This window comes from Penicillium hordei (genome assembly GCF_028827395.1).
Source record: "Penicillium hordei strain IBT 12815 chromosome Unknown utg000001l_segment0_segment0, whole genome shotgun sequence".
Lineage (NCBI taxonomy): Eukaryota > Fungi > Ascomycota > Eurotiomycetes > Eurotiales > Aspergillaceae > Penicillium > Penicillium hordei.
Window position 1 is genome coordinate 1,843,979 of NW_026623142.1, and position 18,459 is coordinate 1,862,437.

General features: G+C 47.0%; 7 protein-coding genes across 7 annotated transcripts; 4 read left to right on the top strand and 3 right to left on the bottom strand.

The window, feature by feature from the left end:
* Window positions 1-662: 662 nt before the first annotated feature.
* N7537_000691 (uncharacterized protein) lies at window positions 663-2,638 on the bottom strand (the record flags this gene model as incomplete). The annotated part of the gene is made up of 2 exons (XM_056891749.1): window positions 663-2,498; window positions 2,588-2,638. The coding sequence occupies 2 exons, from the start codon at window positions 2,636-2,638 to the stop codon at window positions 663-665; spliced, it is 1,887 nt and encodes a 628-aa protein (XP_056756744.1).
* A 987-nt stretch (window positions 2,639-3,625) lies between these two features.
* N7537_000692 (fungal specific transcription factor domain-containing protein) lies at window positions 3,626-5,287 on the top strand (the record flags this gene model as incomplete). Its single annotated transcript, XM_056891750.1, has 1 exon — window positions 3,626-5,287. The coding sequence occupies one exon, from the start codon at window positions 3,626-3,628 to the stop codon at window positions 5,285-5,287; it is 1,662 nt and encodes a 553-aa protein (XP_056756745.1).
* A 134-nt stretch (window positions 5,288-5,421) lies between these two features.
* Window positions 5,422-7,291, bottom strand: N7537_000693 (uncharacterized protein; the record flags this gene model as incomplete). The annotated part of the gene is made up of 8 exons (XM_056891751.1): window positions 5,422-5,655; window positions 5,721-5,838; window positions 5,896-6,462; window positions 6,524-6,628; window positions 6,690-6,894; window positions 6,948-6,981; window positions 7,037-7,061; window positions 7,113-7,291. The coding sequence occupies 8 exons, from the start codon at window positions 7,289-7,291 to the stop codon at window positions 5,422-5,424; spliced, it is 1,467 nt and encodes a 488-aa protein (XP_056756746.1).
* Window positions 7,292-7,939: 648 nt separating this feature from the next.
* Window positions 7,940-9,108, top strand: N7537_000694 (fumarylacetoacetate hydrolase family protein; the record flags this gene model as incomplete). The annotated part of the gene is made up of 6 exons (XM_056891752.1): window positions 7,940-7,999; window positions 8,047-8,125; window positions 8,178-8,394; window positions 8,441-8,681; window positions 8,735-8,896; window positions 8,950-9,108. 6 exons carry the CDS (start codon window positions 7,940-7,942, stop codon window positions 9,106-9,108), a joined length of 918 nt encoding a protein of 305 aa, XP_056756747.1.
* A 446-nt stretch (window positions 9,109-9,554) lies between these two features.
* N7537_000695 (uncharacterized protein) lies at window positions 9,555-11,526 on the bottom strand (the record flags this gene model as incomplete). Its single annotated transcript, XM_056891753.1, has 2 exons — window positions 9,555-11,342; window positions 11,422-11,526. The coding sequence occupies 2 exons, from the start codon at window positions 11,524-11,526 to the stop codon at window positions 9,555-9,557; spliced, it is 1,893 nt and encodes a 630-aa protein (XP_056756748.1).
* A 1,574-nt stretch (window positions 11,527-13,100) lies between these two features.
* On the top strand, window positions 13,101-16,382 carry N7537_000696 (uncharacterized protein; the record flags this gene model as incomplete). Its single annotated transcript, XM_056891754.1, has 6 exons — window positions 13,101-13,736; window positions 13,789-13,988; window positions 14,075-14,649; window positions 14,709-14,898; window positions 15,154-15,266; window positions 15,520-16,382. The coding sequence occupies 6 exons, from the start codon at window positions 13,101-13,103 to the stop codon at window positions 16,380-16,382; spliced, it is 2,577 nt and encodes an 858-aa protein (XP_056756749.1).
* An 866-nt stretch (window positions 16,383-17,248) lies between these two features.
* On the top strand, window positions 17,249-18,295 carry N7537_000697 (proline racemase family protein; the record flags this gene model as incomplete). Its single annotated transcript, XM_056891755.1, has 1 exon — window positions 17,249-18,295. One exon carries the CDS (start codon window positions 17,249-17,251, stop codon window positions 18,293-18,295), a length of 1,047 nt encoding a protein of 348 aa, XP_056756750.1.
* Between the last annotated feature and the right edge of the window lie 164 nt (window positions 18,296-18,459).

An 18,459-nucleotide genomic window follows, 5' to 3' on the forward strand; every position in this document is an offset into this window, starting at 1 on the left:
CATGTATTGCTAGCTTTTTGATCTCCACGATGGATGGAGATTTTAATTTCTGTATGTTGTACATAGCAAATCCTTTGATCCATCCACAACCTTCATATCTTTTCCTTCGTAAACCATAGGTGGTGTAAACTAGCGGATTGTTCACTCTACGTTGTTGGAGACATCGATAATTTAGAATGCACACAACTGACCATACTTTTACTGTGTCCACGATTTTTTATCACAGAACTCTTTTGGTTTCAAAATTTCCCTTGACAATAGATACACAGAAACAAAAACCCCATGACACCTTTCCAATAGTAATAGCCCGAAAGCATAGCAAACGCCGCCCCACAGAAGGTTTACCTGATGGACAGACAAAGAAAGAAAAGAAGGAAAACAACACCAGACACGAAATGAAAATATTCCGTAAGGTGGGGAGGGTCCGAAGACCCTCAAAAATGTTAGTGTAGATACAAATCAAGAATGGAAATGTTGGTTCGTTGACACCGCAGAAGAGCATTACTGCAGCGTGGGCTGAACCGCAAGGCCCAGAAAGGGAAAAAGGTAGTAACAAAAAAAGAAAAAAAAGCACTAGGATGATCATAAGGCTGAAAAAAAAAACAATTCATCAGAGACGCGGCCTAACGCGCCAGGTGGGTGCTCATCAGGTCATTGCATGTTTAGGCTTGCCTCTTCGGCTTCGAAAGCATGTTGAGGCGGCTCATGCTGAGAACTCTATGCCTCTTTTGCTTGCTAGCGGGGGTGCCAATCTGGCCAGAAGGACGCACAGGGGTTTTGGTAAGGCGTTTCTTAACCGGGCTTGGAGTAGGCGGGTTGGACTTGAACCTCTTGCTGCTGCGTTCATCAGACTGCACATCGGTAGGTGGCACATTCTCAGTATTTGCAGTGCTGGGAGCATCCTCGTCGTTAACTTCGCTGCGGTGCCTCTTTTTATTGACAATGCCATGAGCAATGCCATGAGTCACCACAGGAAGCTCCTGATATGGAGCGGGCTGTTCGCCGGCATCCGACTTGCGAACATGACGAATGGACTTGAATTTAGAAGTAGGAGTAGTGGATGTTAAGGCAGCCGAGTTCTTCTCGGGAGTGAGAGCCGGGAGAGTAGGATAGACTACATCTCCGACCATGGAATGACGCTGAGCGGAAGACCCCTTGGAAGGAGAGGGTGAAGCAACAACAAGTTCGTGACGAGACTTGACACTCGGAGTGAATTCAACGTGCTTCTTTGGTGAAGGGGTTGGAGCGGAGTCGCTCACATCACCAGCTCCTCCAAAGAGCGACTTGGGATTGAAATCGGGGGCCGCAACGTGGGTACCAGACGCAATTTTGGCGGGGTCGCGGGAGAAGAGTGGTTGACGCCGACGAAGAATAGACGTAAGGCTACCAAGGGTGGGCAATTTGCTCTTGAGGCGTGGGTTGAAATCAGTGCGAGGAGTTCGAGGTGAGGCTATTGTTTTGGCAGCCGGAGAGAATTTTAAGGATGGAATCATCGAGGTTCTCGGTGCTTTGAAACTAGCAGAGGTCGTACGAGCAAGCGAAGCATGTGTGGGAGTCATGAGGGAACTGCGAACGTTTGTGCGAGGGCGAGGACGAGGACCTGCAGGACGGCGAGGAGTTTCGACCTTCTGTGTCTGCTCCTTTGATTCATGACGAGTGGATGTATCGTCGCTTTCGTTGTGTTTGACACGCTTAGCTGCTGTAGCAGCCGTGGGAGTGGACAGATTTGAGATCTTAGAGGCAGAGCGAGAAGGGGACGAGTTCTGACTCTCTGGTTCGTCAAGCTGCGCCTTGGACTTGGACCGCTTCAGGGACTTGGTAACAGGCTGGAAGCGACCGGGAATAGCACGGAAAGATGAAGCGTGTCCAGCAATGGAGTCCATCTTTCTGAATTCGGCCATGTGGATGTCGCTGAAGCGGTTGGTCTTGCCCTTTGGCATGGCGATCTTTCGGTTTTCATGAATTTGTTCGGCCTCGTGATTTTCATGTTCTTGCTCTGAGTTGCCGTGGACCATTTGGGCCTTGATTCGAGCAGCATCAGCACGGACGCTTTCCATCAGCAGTTTGGCCTCGTCGCTGAGTTCGGTCTCCTGGGAATGAAACTTGTATTCGAATCCTGGGGTTCCAAACTGGTCGGTGACGGGAGACGCCTTGGATTTGGTCGGGGTGTCGTCACTGATTCCGAGCTTGACTACATTGCCATTGGCATCTTTCTTAACGGGGTTGAATCCGAGGAGCAGGCCCGAATCTGCGTGCTTGGTGGTGCTCTGTTGCGCCTTGCTAGGATGCATTTCTTCGCGGGACGGACGGGCCGCAGTCACACTAGTGGGGGTCCTCATGCTAGCGCGCTTTTGTTGGACAGACGCACGAGGAGTTTTCTGAGAGGGAGTTTTCGCAAGGGGGGTTTGGGCGAGTGGGAGTTCGGAGCTGTCAGTCTCCTCGTCTTCGGCAACAGAGTGAAGTCTGGAAGCCGCGACTGGCTGAGGGGTCTCTTCAACCTGAATGAAATAATGAAACTTAGTTTACCGTGATTTCAACTGTTGTGAGGACCTCAATCTGTCCCACAGCAAGCGTTGTTGCTACTCACCTCTGGGGTCTCCTGGGCACGCCGAATGCGCGCGGAACGGCGAATCGCCATGATTGAAGGCGCAAATGCAAGGAATCAACAGATATCAAAAGATTGTAATAGCCCGAATAAGCGGTGCAGGGGGGTTAATAATGGGTTGAGACAGGGTGTGGGGAAGTATTCGAAAGTCGAAGCGAGGCCAAAAAGTAAACAACGCGCTTGACGTCAGATGACTCAGCACTATAAACGCCCGCTCCAGGCCGACTTTCATACTTCCAATGCTCCTTTTCTCATACATAGTACGTATTCATCTTTCCTTTCGATTTGAATATACCTGAGATACCTTCTCTCAAAGCCCACGCTAGCTCTTTATATACCCCGAGGGCTGAAAGCACGGCCTAACATACAAGGAAAGTACGCAGGCCCACAGAGACTATAATATGTTTAGTAGTAGCTTTTCAATACTGAAGGTCAATCCGTCATGGTTGAATAAAGTAATAGATTTGTCTAATTCTTCTGACATTGGAAAATAAATAGGATATAAACTCCATGGTAGCGAGCACCTCTGTAGGCCTGATCCTTAAGGCTAAAATTGGAAGACCTCGGGTCACCCCCCTTCTGTTATCTACAATCCAACAACCCCTGACTACTAGCTGCTTGGGATTCTATAATGAAACCATGAGCACCAATGGAAGAAAGAGAAACAATGTGGCACTCGACTCTCGCCCTAGAGCAAGACGGGGGAGAAAAACAACTTCTTGTTCGCAATGTCACGCCAGGAAGCAGAAATGTAACAGAGAACTACCTTGTTCTCGCTGTATCCAGCGTGGGGTTCCTCAACTATGCCAGTGGCCGGAAAAAGAAAAAGATCATGCGATGCCACCAGAAAGAGTGAACACAGCAGGTACCGGATAATCCCACTGTCAAAACGTAAACCATAGCTAACAGTGAAGTCCTATAGCAGATACCCAGGGGACAGAGTTGGGCCAGTTGTATATTGCCCGGGGAGCACCTAGCTTTTTCGGTAATTCATATTTTGGCCACCAGGTGGCAGCCCGCATGATTCAGGAGTCAGCTCCCGATCTGCCCCCTATGAGCTTGCTGTCTAGCAAGGATTCTTTGCAATCGTTTCGAAATGACTCTGGGCCCTTTTCGCAGGTTTGGGATTTGCTTGGCCTCTTACCGCGGAATAAAGTGACCGTTGATCGGCTAATCGAGAAATTCCTAACTGAGATCAACTGGGCTATCGACACAGTTCACCCTGACACCTTCAGATCTCAATTTGCAGAATTCTGGGGCCGAAAATTTGGATTCGACGAAATTGCTGGAGTAGATCTTCGATGGCTCGCTCTTCTGTTCATTATTCTCGCCTTTAGTGTGCTTTTGGACGGCCCTACGACCTCTTCGCCCGAAAAGCGGAAAGAAAGCGAAGAAGCCTCTCTTCGTTTCTACTGGGCTGCCAGACGAGCGATTGTTATCTCACCCTCCTTCCATGGCGAGAGTTTAGATCTTGTCAGAGCAGGGTTGATGGTTACGCGGTATTTGTTATACACCAGGCAAGTCGCAGAGAGCTGGCTCACCATCAGCTTTGCCATGCGCATGGCCCAAGCACAAGGCATGCATATAGATGGAGAAAAGTGGGGGTTGTCGAGAAAAGCCACTGAAACTAGAAGACGCCTCTGGAGCAATCTGTACTTACTTGACAAGACTATTGCTCTTGCTCTCGGCAGGCCGTATGCGATCTCGGATCATATGTGTCTTATCAAAGCACCCGAAAATGTGTGGCTGGATGGATTCACTGATGAAGAATCCTCTACTGCTACAGCTCATGCATTGAGTTATCCCACAATGAGCACAGTCACACTCCTCGGCAATGGCCTAGGTATAATTGCAGGTGAAATACAAGACCGGTGCTTTGGTTTATATCCTGCATCATACGATATGGTGATCGAGATGGACAACAAGCTTGTTGCATGGAAAGAGCAACTCCCATCCTACTTTGCCGTGGAAGACCCCGACCTCTCAAGGGATGAGTTGCATACATTTTTACCTTGGCATCGCCTCTACCTGCACTCTGCTTTCCACTTTGCCAGAATCACCCTGCACCGACCTTATCTTCTGCGCGAGTCCATAGCCAATCGCTTCAGTCTTAGTCACGAGGCATGCATCTCCTCGGCATCTTCCGATCTGAAAATCCGATTGCAGTCCTTGAACTATGGGACATCAGAAAATATGAGATGGACACTAGGAACCCACAATATGTTCAACAGTGCCTTCATCCTGGGTATTATTGCTGTGCGGCGACCCATTGCCCCTCAAACTGCGGCAATATTGAACGATCTCGAGGAATATTGCGAAAGGTTACGGAAGGATGTTTGGCTAAACGAGTTTGGCCTTGCGGAGGTTAAAGTGGTAGAGTTGTGTATAATCCGTACCACTGGACTCGCCCAAGCCACCGACCAGCCAGGTGATCAGGCCCCAATGAGTCCACCTGAAGTGTTGCCCGACTTTATGTCTCAGGAGCGCGAAAGGAATCCAATGATGTCGACGGTTATGAACATTGAGTCTATTGCAGTGGACGCCTCGCCCAGCCATCCACCTGTTTCTTCGCCCGATATGATGTGGCCTGCAGTCTGGGAAGATCAGAACTTCGCATTTCCACAGGCTGCTGACCTTGAAACTTGGGAGCAAATGATCTCCGAAATTGCATATCACACGTAGAATAGGGGATTTATTGGGGTCATTCTTGTTGATTGTACAAGCATCTATTGATCTATATGCTTGCCCTCTTATAATGGATGTAACCTCTCAGAAATTATATGATTTAATCTCAATATTGATAATGTAAATTATATTCACAGGATGTATCGGAAGTCTGGATGGAAATCTCCGCCTTTCTTTTCGTATGATCCTGAGCTGACAATATGTTCTCTCTCCTCCGGTGACAGTTGGTCTCGCTTTGTATTGTGATATCGGAGCAAAGCCCACATGGCAGCATTACCAAGGAATGCGAGACATATAGCAGCTAGGGAAACAGAATGACCGACCACGTATCGCCCATTTATAGGTGACTTGTAGATTTGACCAGCCTTGGGTTATGTTAGCTTGAGATCAATACCATAAAATGAGAGTGCTAGTATGATATCCCACTTACAATCAAACCAGCGCAATTTCCGATAGTCTGTTGGAGGCCCACCCCCATAGCACGCTTGTAATAGCCAGAATGGCTGTTGGCGTTCCAACTAACCCCAAGTCCAACCACAGCATAGATTCTAGAAGGAAGGTTAAAAATTTCTCAACAAATACTCCAAACAACGAAAAATACATACCCAGTGACACACACGTATGTCGCAAAATATAATGGACCTCGCGCATGGACATCCACTCCTAGCAGCATAGCATAGCCAACAGCTGTCACTAGACACAAGGGGACCATGAAGACAGCTCGCATGCGCACTCGGTCAGAGAAATTGGCAACGACCAGGTAAAACGCGGAAGCCCAGATATACACAGGAACAGTGAGTAGTTGGGTCTTGACTGAATCAAATCCAAACCCTTTGATAATAGTAGGCAGGAAGGTACTAAACCCGAAGGAACAGATGTTGACACAAATTTGGTTGAACGAGGTGAGCCAGCTCTTGGGGTCTCTCAGTGTTTTCCATACTTCCTTGATATCAAACTCTTCAGTATCGGCGTACCGTGCCGACTGTTGCATGCGCAGGCGCATCAGCTCTTTATCTTCTTCGTTCAAGAAGTAGGCAGTTTCGTAGTTGTTTGGAAGGAGGAAGAACGTGGCAATACCAATGACCGCGCTCATGATGCCCTCCACAATGAAAAGCCACCTCCATCCTTCAAGGCCGGCCGCACCATCCAGGCGAATCAGTCCGAAGGCGAGTCTGAGGCTCGTATTAGCCACCATTTGGATCTGTTTAAAATAATAGGGAAAGTTGCGCATACAATCCACCAAAGCCTCCACTCAGAGCAGCAGACACAAACAGATACGAAATTCTCTGTGCTTGTTCCTCGCGTTTGTAAAAAGTAGTCAAGAGGACAGTCAAGCACCTGCGCGATAATTAGTGTCTATTCAAGATTTTTTTTTTATCAAGGCAGCCGATCGTCTTACGGAAATAGGCCACTTTCGAAGACACCGAGAAATAGTCTGGTGGTATAAAGTCCGGCAACATTCTTGATGAATCCAGCGGCCAATATGGATGCACTGAAGCCAAGGATCAACGCAGAAATGAGTCTGTTGGGGCGTAATTTCTTGAGAACCATAGAGAATGGGATCTCAAAGAAGACGTAGGTTGCGTAAAACAAAGACACAGCATCTGGTTGGGTATTGTTAGCTATAGCTTCGAATATTGGACGAGGCTAATCTCACTTCCTAGTTCATTTCCAACTAGACCAATATCTTCCTGTAAGAGGTAAGTCAGTAACCCACTGTTTCACAAAACGTGGACTTGACTTTACCGGCATTCCGGCAACTGCTGCATTTCTAACTAGGAGTTAGCTATAAGAATACTTGCAGTGTGGATGAAATTCTTACCCTAAGTTGCTTCGATCGAGATATGCAACCAAGAAAATGAGCATCACCAAAGGACAAATGCAGAGATCAAGCTTCCATAGTAGCTTTTTCTCTCGCACGGGGTCAACCACGAAGTTGCCCATCTGTACATCGTGATCCGAGGATAAGTCGGCTTGTTTGATATCTGTCTCCTTGTTCATTTTGAATGAGTACGTAGAGTTATCGTAACATGTGGAATCCATCCCCAGTTCTTATATATCCACAGAAGTGATTACAGGCCTTATCTTTCTTTATCTCTGATCGGGAAATCCTTCGGTTTATTTGAGGACTTGGCAAAAGTGGAGCGAAGAACTTCCCGAACAGTTTAGGTGGCAGCCATGGCCAATTAAATTCTCCAGGGCTGTGTCACCGCCAGAGATAAGCTCTAGGACCGGGGGATAAGCCGGGAGTGACCAAGGCTTTTCGTGCATTAGTTCGTTCGTAGTGATTACCTCGGGACCATTTTTAAGCTTAAAACGCTATCATAGTCACGTATCTCACCCCTGCCATATCATCACTGTCTTATGTGCTTCCGACATTTCAATCCATTTTCACATTGCCTACAATCGTTTATATTAGCTGATCAGTTGTCGCTATCTTTTACCCGAAGGGATTTCCCCGCATTTTCTGATCTTGGCGTCGGCAAATATAAACCGATAAACCTTAACCCATCTTATCTATCCACTAATTTCCCGATGAATTTCCCGACACGGGTTATTCGGTATAGGGAACTGCCCATTGATAAGGAGCCAACGAACACCCGCAATTTTTATCATTGGAAATCATTCATGTCACTATTATATCTCAAAATGGGAATTTCAAACGTGAATAGAATGGAGTTCGAAGACACCCCTGCAGCAAAACATCCAGTAAGCGCTTCGCTCTGACAATTTTGGAGTAATCTAATGAACCACAGGTTTGGAAGCGATGGGTTCGTTTTAGGGCAGAAGATGGTAAAATATATGGCGGTGAGCCCGTGAATCCGGATATTGATGGTATAGCATACTCAAGTCCACGAAAAGTCAAACCATGCTGACAGACTCATAGTGGGCCAGGCCATAGAAAAGAATGTCGAAGTCTCAGTCAAAGTCGTGACTGGCAACTCGGCATTGGATTATGATGCTTCATTCACCGGTGAAATCAAAACCATTGATGAACTGCTGTCCCCAGTCTCGCAAATTGAAGCTGGCACTGTTCGGTGCGTCGGCTTAAACTATAAGGAGCACGCAGCCGAGATGAAGCTGACTCTTCCAAACACGCCAACGTTAGTATATCTGCTTTGGCTTCTTACAATTGCTGATACCGTGCAGTGTATTCCTAAAGGCTAGCACTTGCATTGCATCCGCATCCGACCCCATTATACTTCCTTCCAATGTGGATTATGATGAAGCAGATTATGAAGTTGAGTTGGCGATAGTTATCGGTAGACAATGCAAGAATGTTTCGGTGGTTCAAGCAGCCGACTATGTTCTGGGCTATGCAGTCGCCAATGACGTGACAGCCCGAAAGCATCAAGAGAAGACATCACAGTGGTCTTACGCAAAGGGAATGGTATGCCGATATAGTCAATGCCCAAAATGAGCTTCACGACTAACCATTATTAGGATGGGTTTTGTCCACTCGGTCCATGTGTTGTGTCTACAGAACGAATCCCCGATGCTACGGTTTTGAATCTAAAGACTCGTCTCAATGGAAAGATCATGCAGAATGGATCCGCCGATGACATGATCTTCAGCATACCAGAAATTGTGTCCTATCTTTCCCAGGTACAAAATAACCTTAGCTCTTTCAAGTAAATGAAACTAATGCTAAGTATTAGGGTCACACATTACTGCCCGGGACCGTCATCATTACCGGAACTCCTTGTGGAATTGGTATCTCACAGTGCCCACCGCAGTTTCTCCAGCCTGGAGACGAGCTGCGGATAAGCATAAGTCATGGATTAGGCACTCAGATATGCCCGATTGTGAGAAATTAAGTCTTGCACAGTCATGTGCATTCGATCCAATGGTGGTTGAAGAATAAAAACTGTCATGCTACGTATTATGAACTAGATGTGGTTTCTTGTGTCTTGTAAAATGACGATCGTAGCGTTGCATTAGAGTACGCTTTGGTACACACGGGGTACCACTGCTTCGTTTATCTTTAGCATATATGCACTAGTGGCTTGGCCTCATACAAGTGATACAATTCGTATTCCACCTGTTCACTTTCGATCGCGGGACTACCCTTAACGACGAGACAAAACCGTACACCGTGAGAAATGAGCTAGTTAGGCCTTATCGGTAGGGAAAGGATAGTCATCTACGAAGTTGGAGCAATTCCTGAAGGTTTCATCACTTCATTGAGTGGATTCAATTTAAAGGGCCTGATGAACAGATAGAGATACTGGCCAGGGAGTAAGACCTGGATACAATGCTGAGCCTATCCCATAATTGTTTCCAAATTCAAATCCAGCATAACATCCAGCCAGAACTCTTCTAAACCAGAGTCTGCACGATCCCAAGTTTCATGCACAACGTTATAAATGCGTTGCATTGGCAGTTTTGGTAGGATTAAAATGAGTTCAGACATCCGCATTTTAACCTTCCGTCTGGCCTGGGCAATTTCAACATCCAGCGTATTCAGACTGGGAATCACATTTTCAGTGGCGCCTAAAACAGACCCGGACGAGAAAACAAGATCGCTAGAGATGCAAGCCAAAACTATAGGCTGCATAACCTTCGTTCCAGATGTTGAAGGAAGCTGCTCCAAGAGGGATACAATGTGAACTGCCAGGGTGTGTCGTACATCTTCTACCGAGCATGATGACCATTCGGCGGCTATTGGGAATAACAACAAAAAGAGGGCTGGGATAGGATTTTCGTCGTCTGCGGTTTGATTACTTTGTAGTCGTTCTTCAAGGATGTCCGGGAAGACATGGTAAATTTGCAATAATGCTGTACAGCGATATGCCTCGGCCAACGTAAGAAAATGCGAAGGCGGCGTGTTTGTATCACCGATATCGACAGGCCCACAATAGAATGAGAAGCCAGTAAAGAGAATTCTGTCCTCGAGTTGTTCGGCTTTCTGTCTGAGATCGAGTTTTTCGGCCATGGAGCTCAAGTCAATCGAGGTGGGATCCAAATCCGCTGGCCATCGGCGGTGGTAGGTTCTTGCGGCTCGAACTACTCTTGCAGTTCGATAGAAGAGACCTAATGAGTATCTAAGAGACCCCGTCCACGGATGCGGTAGGACCTGTCCATCGACAAGATAGACTGAAAGATCTGTGTCGCTGTTTTCTATGGAGTTTTCCACATCCAGAATAGGCGACTCCTCTGCCACAAAGGCAGCCAGTAAGTTCCACCAAAGGAGACACTGCTTGAAAAGTGGATGTTGTTTTGCAAGGGTAGAGTTTGCATTCTTGCACTGGCGTTCTTGTTTCAGAAGATGGTCTTGGGCCGCTCTCAGATATGGAAGCCCCAAATCGGAAGCATCGTGCCACCCAGTGGTGGATCCAATCATGAGCAGTGCGAGAAAGTACTCGTCATCCTTTGTCTGGGTGGAACCCTTTTGGACACTGTTATTTAGGCACGCGATTGCTTGCTGTTGTGTCTGTATTCCGATGGCTCGCATGGTTGGAAAATCGTTGGCTAACGAGGCAGCTGACATGCTCTGGATCGCAAAGTAAATCGCCGCATTTCGACTCCAAAGCCGGCTAACAATAGTTCGGAAAGGATTGAGGGGGCAGTCGAACGATGACCATTGGTTACAAACCGTATGAAAGTAATATTGCACCAAAATCACTGGTAGTTGGATGAGAAAGGAGGGGACGGATGTGTTGGCCAGTCGTTGATGCAAAATCGACAACCCATCCTGCTCGGCATCAGATTTCGCTAAAGCCGTTCCATTAGATCCTGGCTCAGTATAGAACCAGGCATCTGTTGGTTCATCGAAATCTGGCAGCTGGTCAAAGAGGTTTGGGTAGGCCGTATCCCAAATATCCTGAGTTTCATTCTGAGGATTGTCTTTTTCCTCCTGTATTGGATTATTCACCGCGGGAAATTCGGTCGTACTCATGTCAGGAGACTCGGCCGGTAGTGCTGGTTGATTTGGCTCTTCGCTGCCTTTGAAAACATATCGCCACTGCAAGCTCTGCTTTCGGTAACCGGGGCATGTGTGTCCTCGCTTAGTGCATTCCTCACAACTTGGCTTTGCTTCATCACATCTGCGCTGAGAAGTATTAATTATGTGGACTTCAAGAAGGGCCTTTATAGGTGAAGGAGAGACTGCATCTTTCACCACGACTTACCCGCCGCTGCTTGCACCTCTGGCAGCCCCCTCTTGACTTTGGCCGGCACCGGTTGGGATTCTGCCTTTTTTTCTGCGGAGAAGATAGTCCCTCTGTGCTTGCCATTATAATTAAAATATAGATGATGAAAATATTGGTTTGGTGGGGAAGAGAAAAGTATCAGTCAGAGATGGCGGGGGTATCGGGTGAGAGCCCGATCAAAGCATTAGGGGTATCGGGTGAGAGCCCGATCAAAGCATTCTGAGGCCGGTGCATGAACCGGGATCCGATCACCTGCCGATAAGCAACGTCTCGTCTCTGCTGAGATCTCTCTTGATTGAATCGAAGCAAAATTGCTGTTGCCCAGGTGGTAACTGGCTCCCGAGGGTCTATCTCCCCGCACCTTCCCTTCGCGCTAATCCCAAAAAGGTTCAACAATACGCTTTGAGGCGGGTTTGTTTTCCTAATGTGGTCTAGCACCTTTTCTCTTTATCATAAGCATGATCAGCATGTCAGGCATTTGCAAGAAATATCTCATTTGGGAAATCCTGACCTTTCGGCCATCAGCATGTTCATAGTTGGTCATGTGAGATGTAAGCCCCAGGTACATCAAGTACAAGTGCTTCTAAGAACATGACTTGGGTATACATATGGGGATGTGTATGTTGGACTTGATATTGTGGAATTTCTTAAAACTGACCCCTGGGCAGATTATGACACAATTCTTGAGGAGGAGCGCTTCACCATTCGTGGTAAAAAAAACGGAATGCCCATGTTCCAACCCTCAGTCAATAGCATCTATTTCTGAATTGATTTCTCTCCGCACCATGTCTATTATGACATCACATATGCGGAGAACTTCCAGTCTCCTCATCTTAGGTTTCTCCGTATTCTGAGGGGAAATTTGAACGGATATCTCCAGCCGGTAAAGCTCGTTGATGTTACGATCGCAGTTTACTGGAAGTTGACAACTGTCGAGCTGCGTCAATTGCTTGCTGTGACCTAAATAGGTCTCTGAATTAATCAACACTACACTAATCTACACTAATCTGTACCCACGTATTTCTTACAACATGAGTTTTAGGCGGATGGCTCGAGAGGGACCTTCGGACCGCCAGGATCCACATGGAGGTCATATGTGGTATAGCGTAGCCGCCGTGCATAACTAGCGTTAGAAACCTAACCCATTTCGTACTAGTTTAGATAGGTAAACAAACCAAACTTCCCACCTTGGAATGCGGAGAGGATCATCTATGTTTCAGCTCAGGCATTGTCTGTCCAATCTCTCTGCTCATCTTATCTTCACCTCAGATGTGGTTGCCTAGGTCATTGAAATTTCCTATCAAACGTTATCTCGGCATGACTCCATTTCTCCACTTTGTATCCACCTTGTTTTGAGAACGTACTTTGGAGAGATATGGGATAACGGTTTGAGTGAATATCGTCCCCACAAGTTAATGCGTTCAAGGTTTGACGAGTAGCTGTGCACGGGACTCCCACCTTCAGAATAAGAGATAAACACCCCAGATTCCTGACGTATATTGCATCCGAGAATTCTTCTGTAGGCGTGGTTATTCGACTACACCCAAATTTTGACCACCTGAAATTCAGCCTTTTAGCCTAGCCTCGGTTGATATCCCTTCATCCCAGAGGTTCCTTCACTCTTTTGTTACTCGTCTCGATTTTGTCAGGCCTCTATCATGGCAGACGAAGTCACCGCCCACCAGCGTCATTCTTCGAAGACCAAATCTTCCGAGCCCTATCCACCCGAGGAGTTTCCCAACATTGAAGAGGGCAAACAAACTTCGGCAAATGGGGTACTGGAAGCCCTGGGATACGAGCCCGAACTCGTCCGGAACCGCTCTACGCTTCAGGTAGCTTTCATGTCCTTCGTACTCGCAGCAATTCCATACGGACTGGCTACGACTTTCACCTACCCTCTTGTTGGGGGAGGCCCCATCAACATAATCTGGGGATGGCTTTCCGTCTCTTTGATTACTCTATGCGTGGCTGCCTCACTTGGCGAAATAACCTCGATCTATCCAACTGCCGGAGGGGTCTACTACCAGACATTTATGTTATCTTCACCCTCATATCGAAGACTCGCCTCGTGGATTTGTGGTTGGTCATATGTTGTTGGAAATATCACCATTACACTGGCAGTTAATCTTGGGAGTACCCTTTTCCTCGTTTCGTGTATCAACGTTTTCGAATCTGCTCCAGGGGTGGGAATCTTCCAAGCGGAAACGTACCAAATTTTTCTTATATTTATCGCCGTCACACTTCTTGCTAACGCAATATCGGCCTTCGGGAACAAATGGCTACCTTATCTTGACGTATGTATAATAACATTTGTGGAACCCATCACCCTGCTAATACAGAAGCTAGACATTCGCAATATTCTGGACACTTGTAGGGATGTTGGCTATTGTAATATGTGTCCTTGCAATTGCGAAAGAAGGTAGACATGACGCCAAATATGTTTTTACTAGCTTTGAGCCCGAGTCTGGTTGGCCAGCAGGCTGGTCTTTCTGCGTCGGACTTTTGCAGGCAGCTTATAGCACTTCCTCCACTGGCATGGTGATTTGGTAGGTAACGTATTTTGTTTCCACACCACAGGAACATCTCCCATCTCATTCTCCACTATGAAAAGGCCATAACTGACGTGCCAAAGTATGTGTGAAGAAGTCCAGCAACCATCGACACAAGTCCCAAAAGCAATAGTTGGAACTGTCATTCTAAACACCGTGGCCGGATTTATCTTCCTTGTTCCATTGGTTTTTGTGCTCCCCGACACGAAAGTTTTAGCCGCTCTCGAATCTGGTCAACCGGTTCCGAGTATTATCAAGTCTGCCATTGGAAGTCCAGTTGGATCATTCCTGCTCCTGCTGCCATTGATAGTGCTCTCTCTGTTCTGTGTCATAGGCTGTACCACGGCTGTCTCCCGAAGCATATGGGCATTTGCTCGCGATGGGGGTATACCAGGCTCCATATGGTGGAAGAAGGTAAACAAAGACGGCGTACCTTTTAACGCTATGATGCTTGGCATGGTTGTTCAAATATTGCTAGGATTTATTTACTTCGGGTCAACTACAGCATTCAATGCTTTCACAGGCGTCGGTGTTATTACCTTGACTGTCAGCTATGCCTGTCCAATCGCTGTGTCGCTTGCTGGAGGTCGACGGCACATAAAGAATGGCCAGTTTGACCTTGGCACACTCGGGCTAGTTTGCAATATTGTGGCACTGGGTAAGCCTGAACCATCTAGCACGATTTATCGTCATCGCTAATCGTATATTCGTTTTTAGCATGGAGTATTCTTGTCATTCCATTATTTTGCATGCCTTCTTCAATCCCTATCGCTGCAGATACGGTCAACTACGCACCGGTGGTGTTTGTTGCATTTATCCTGATAGCTTCTGGGTGGTACTGGGTTTGGGGGTACGAGAAGTATGTTGGGCCGCCAACAACGGGGGATGAGGTCCGCTCATCAGACTGGTAAAATTAGGAATTTGGGATGCAACTTCAATGTAAATTTAAACTGGAATTGAATCGAATCTACTTCGTGGCACATTTGAGGCTGAGGGGGCACGGCCCCTCTGCGCGACTCTCATTTCCCCCACTCGGTGAGATTTGCTCTCTTGTGTGATTTCTCTTAAACAACTTCGACATATCCTACCTTCAATCATATCTAGTGCAACTAAAATGCAGGAGCAGAAGTCCCGACCCTGTGCTGATCTGCTAGTATTGCAGCGGAACAAAGGGGATGAAGGCGATTGGCGACAAACGCGGCGGGCGAACTTCCACCTTGAAGATCCAAACGACCTTTCTGATACCATTCCTGCTTGGTCTAAGATATGTATTATGTGTGTGAAGTTGCCCAAGTTTAGAGAAACATCCTAATGTTACGAGTGTCGCCGATTCTACTGAGATTGAGGGATGCTCGCAATGTCGACAAGCCTTTGCCGATGCTTTTTGTATGCCTCATTTTTGGTGGTCATATCATTTCTCCAAAGGAAACGGTGGCTTTGGATGTGAAAACACGCGAGATTCTGGAGTCACCACCGGTTTCAGTTAGTACACCAAAGATAAATAGTTACGCATCACTAACTCCTATAGATACCTGGTCCAAATTCGCCGTGAAAAAGGTAGACCATGATACCAGATTCAGGTGGTATCATACAAATATCTTCACACGATGGCTGCCCTCAACTAATCAAACTGTGGTGCTCGCCTTCGATCTCGATCCGCCCATCAAAGAACGTTTCCTGAGGGCAGTGATGAAACCAGATGAAAGCTGGCTCAACGATCCATTCTGGGTCTATCCATATTTAGTTGAGCAGATTGCGCTTATTCAGGAGCCCTCTGTATGGGGTATACGAGATCATGTACGGCTGATGGAGACAGAAGGGAAACCAGAAGGGAGACCACAGCCCGACTACAGACGACTTCACGATATCGCCCGACATGCAATTCATGTGAGCGAAACACTCGACGTTGCCTCGCAAAATCTAGAGCACATTTTGACGCAACATGAGAGCTATACAAATTCGAACCTAGATAATGGCTCTCCTGCTTCCGAAGACATCCATCTTCGTCTGCGATCCTGGCAGTCTTTCATTGCCAACTTACGATCTCGGTCCATTTCAAATGAAAAGAGACTGCAGAATGAAATCCAGCTGGCCTTTAATACCGTGGCTCAGCATGATGCCAGTGTTACTCTTGAAATTGGTCGAGCAACCCAATTAGACAGTGCCACCATGAAAACGATCGCCTTTGTTACACTTACGTTCCTCCCCCCTACCTTCATCTGCGCTATCTTCAGCATGTCATTTTTTAATTCCGGTGGGGACTCAGGCTGGACTATGTCGAACAAGTTCTGGATTTACTGGGTCTTCGCTATACCAACCACAGTTTTTACAACTCTAGTGTGGACTTATTTGCCGAATATCCGTCGCATGTTGTTTTCCAAAATCGAATGAACTCGGGATCCTCGTCAAATCCTAGAGGTTTAAATACTCTACTCATCCTCATGATGAAGACAGATTTGCGATGTGATCAAAGAGGAGACATATTCTTTCCCCAATATAAAAAACAGTCATATACTAGCTATTTTTCTCAGCCATGGCGTGCTTTTACTAGGTACGAGGTGAATCAATCACAGTGTAGACAATCTCGCTTCCAATATACATAAGGTGTAGGTGCGGTCGACCCATTACACCTCGGTACCTTTGACAGACCAAACCTCTAGATCATAGTACAGCCTGGTCACTTGATCGGCATGATTACCCTGGTAAAATGGCAAGAAGAGATTCAAACGTCGCCAAGAAAGATACCTATGCATGTTAAGGTTATGTAGTCCACGATGTTGCTAATGTTTGTTCTCTCACCTGACACTCAATCGGGGTCTAGACCCCCTGTCTCATGCAGCTGTGTGGATAATCCTGTTGATCAATCACGACGACAGTTCTTGTCCTATCATAATGTCGGAACTATATTTTGTATCTCCATAATCATAATCATGACTCGCTAGCCTTTAGGGAATGGAGGCCTATAGCGCTTCCGGCGCCAGACACAAAGTAGACAGTTCTTGTCAAAAGAACCTCAAAAGCAATTATATGTCCTTGAGGTAGAGTCCATCCCGTATCCTACGCTGAATAATCTTCCGGTCTTTTGCTCAAGTCTGTGCTTTAGTCCGATAAAAGTATCCCTGCGCCTGGAAATAACCTCAAGGTCTTGTGAATTGCAAACCATTCTTTGAAATAAACCAGGGGGTCCAATTAAATAACCATTATTTCAAACCTCATCTCTTGTCGAAAAAGAAACGAAATCCTGGCAGCCAAGCATCATGCCCTTTTCGCGTACCTTGTCAGTCGTTGGATGCCACGCCGAAGGTGAAGTCGGCGATGTCATTATCGGTGGAGTACTCGATGTCCCTGGCAGTACAATGTACGAGAAGCTGGTTCACTTTTTGAACGAAAAGGACGACATACGTCAGCTTTTACTCAACGAGCCTCGAGGCCGGTGCTCAATGAACACAAATTTGATCCTACCTCCTTGTGATCCACGAGCCGATGCCGGATTTTTGATCATGGAAAGCGAAGAATACGCACCTATGTCGGGATCCAACACAATCTGTACCACTACTGTGCTATTGGAGACCGGCATGGTCCCGATGAAAGAGCCCATGACTCAACTTACGCTGGACACCGCCGCCGGTCTGGTCACCGTGAAAGCAGAATGCGAAGCAGGAAAATGCAAGAATGTAGCATTTGACAATGTACCTGCATTTGTATTTGAACTCGACTATCAAGTCCTTGTTCCTGGCCTTGGAGAGGTCACCGTTGATATTGCCTGGGGAGGGATGATGTACGTGCTCGTGGATGCGGCTTCCGTGTGTCTGAAAATCGAATCTCAATATAGCACTCAGCTAGTTGAGATTGGCGAGCGTATCAAAAGCGCAGTCCAAGCCTCATATACCCCTGTTCACCCTGAGAATCCAAGGATCAAGGGAGTTAGTATCTTGGAGTTCACGGAGCCTCTCACGAAAGAGGACGGTTGCAAGGCTGCTATCAACACTGTTGTTGTCTCACCAGGGCGTTTTGATCGCAGTCCTTGTGGCACTGGCACATGTGCTCGACTCGCTGTCCTGCATGCGAGGGGTCAGCTAGCAGAGGGTGAGATTTTCAAGCATCGCAGTATTATTGGCACCGAGTTTATCAGCCAGATTCGTGGAATCACACAAGTCGGCGAATACCAGGCTGTTCTCCCGACTGTTGCTGGGAGGGCTTGGATAACTAGTTTCAAACAAGTAGTTCTTGATTCGAGCGACCCATTCCCAAAGGGATTCAGGGTGGGGGACCAATGGCGAACGGCACCCAGTTCATTGGTTTAGGGCTAGGGGGAGAACAAGAACTGTTTGTGATTTAACTACTACCCCCGCAAAGGCTTTTCAGTGTCCTTACATATTCCCAGCGTATGTTATACTGGAACACAGACTAAGCATTGGGATGTCCAAAAGATAATAACTCAAGTGTTATTATAGAGCATGAGGATTCG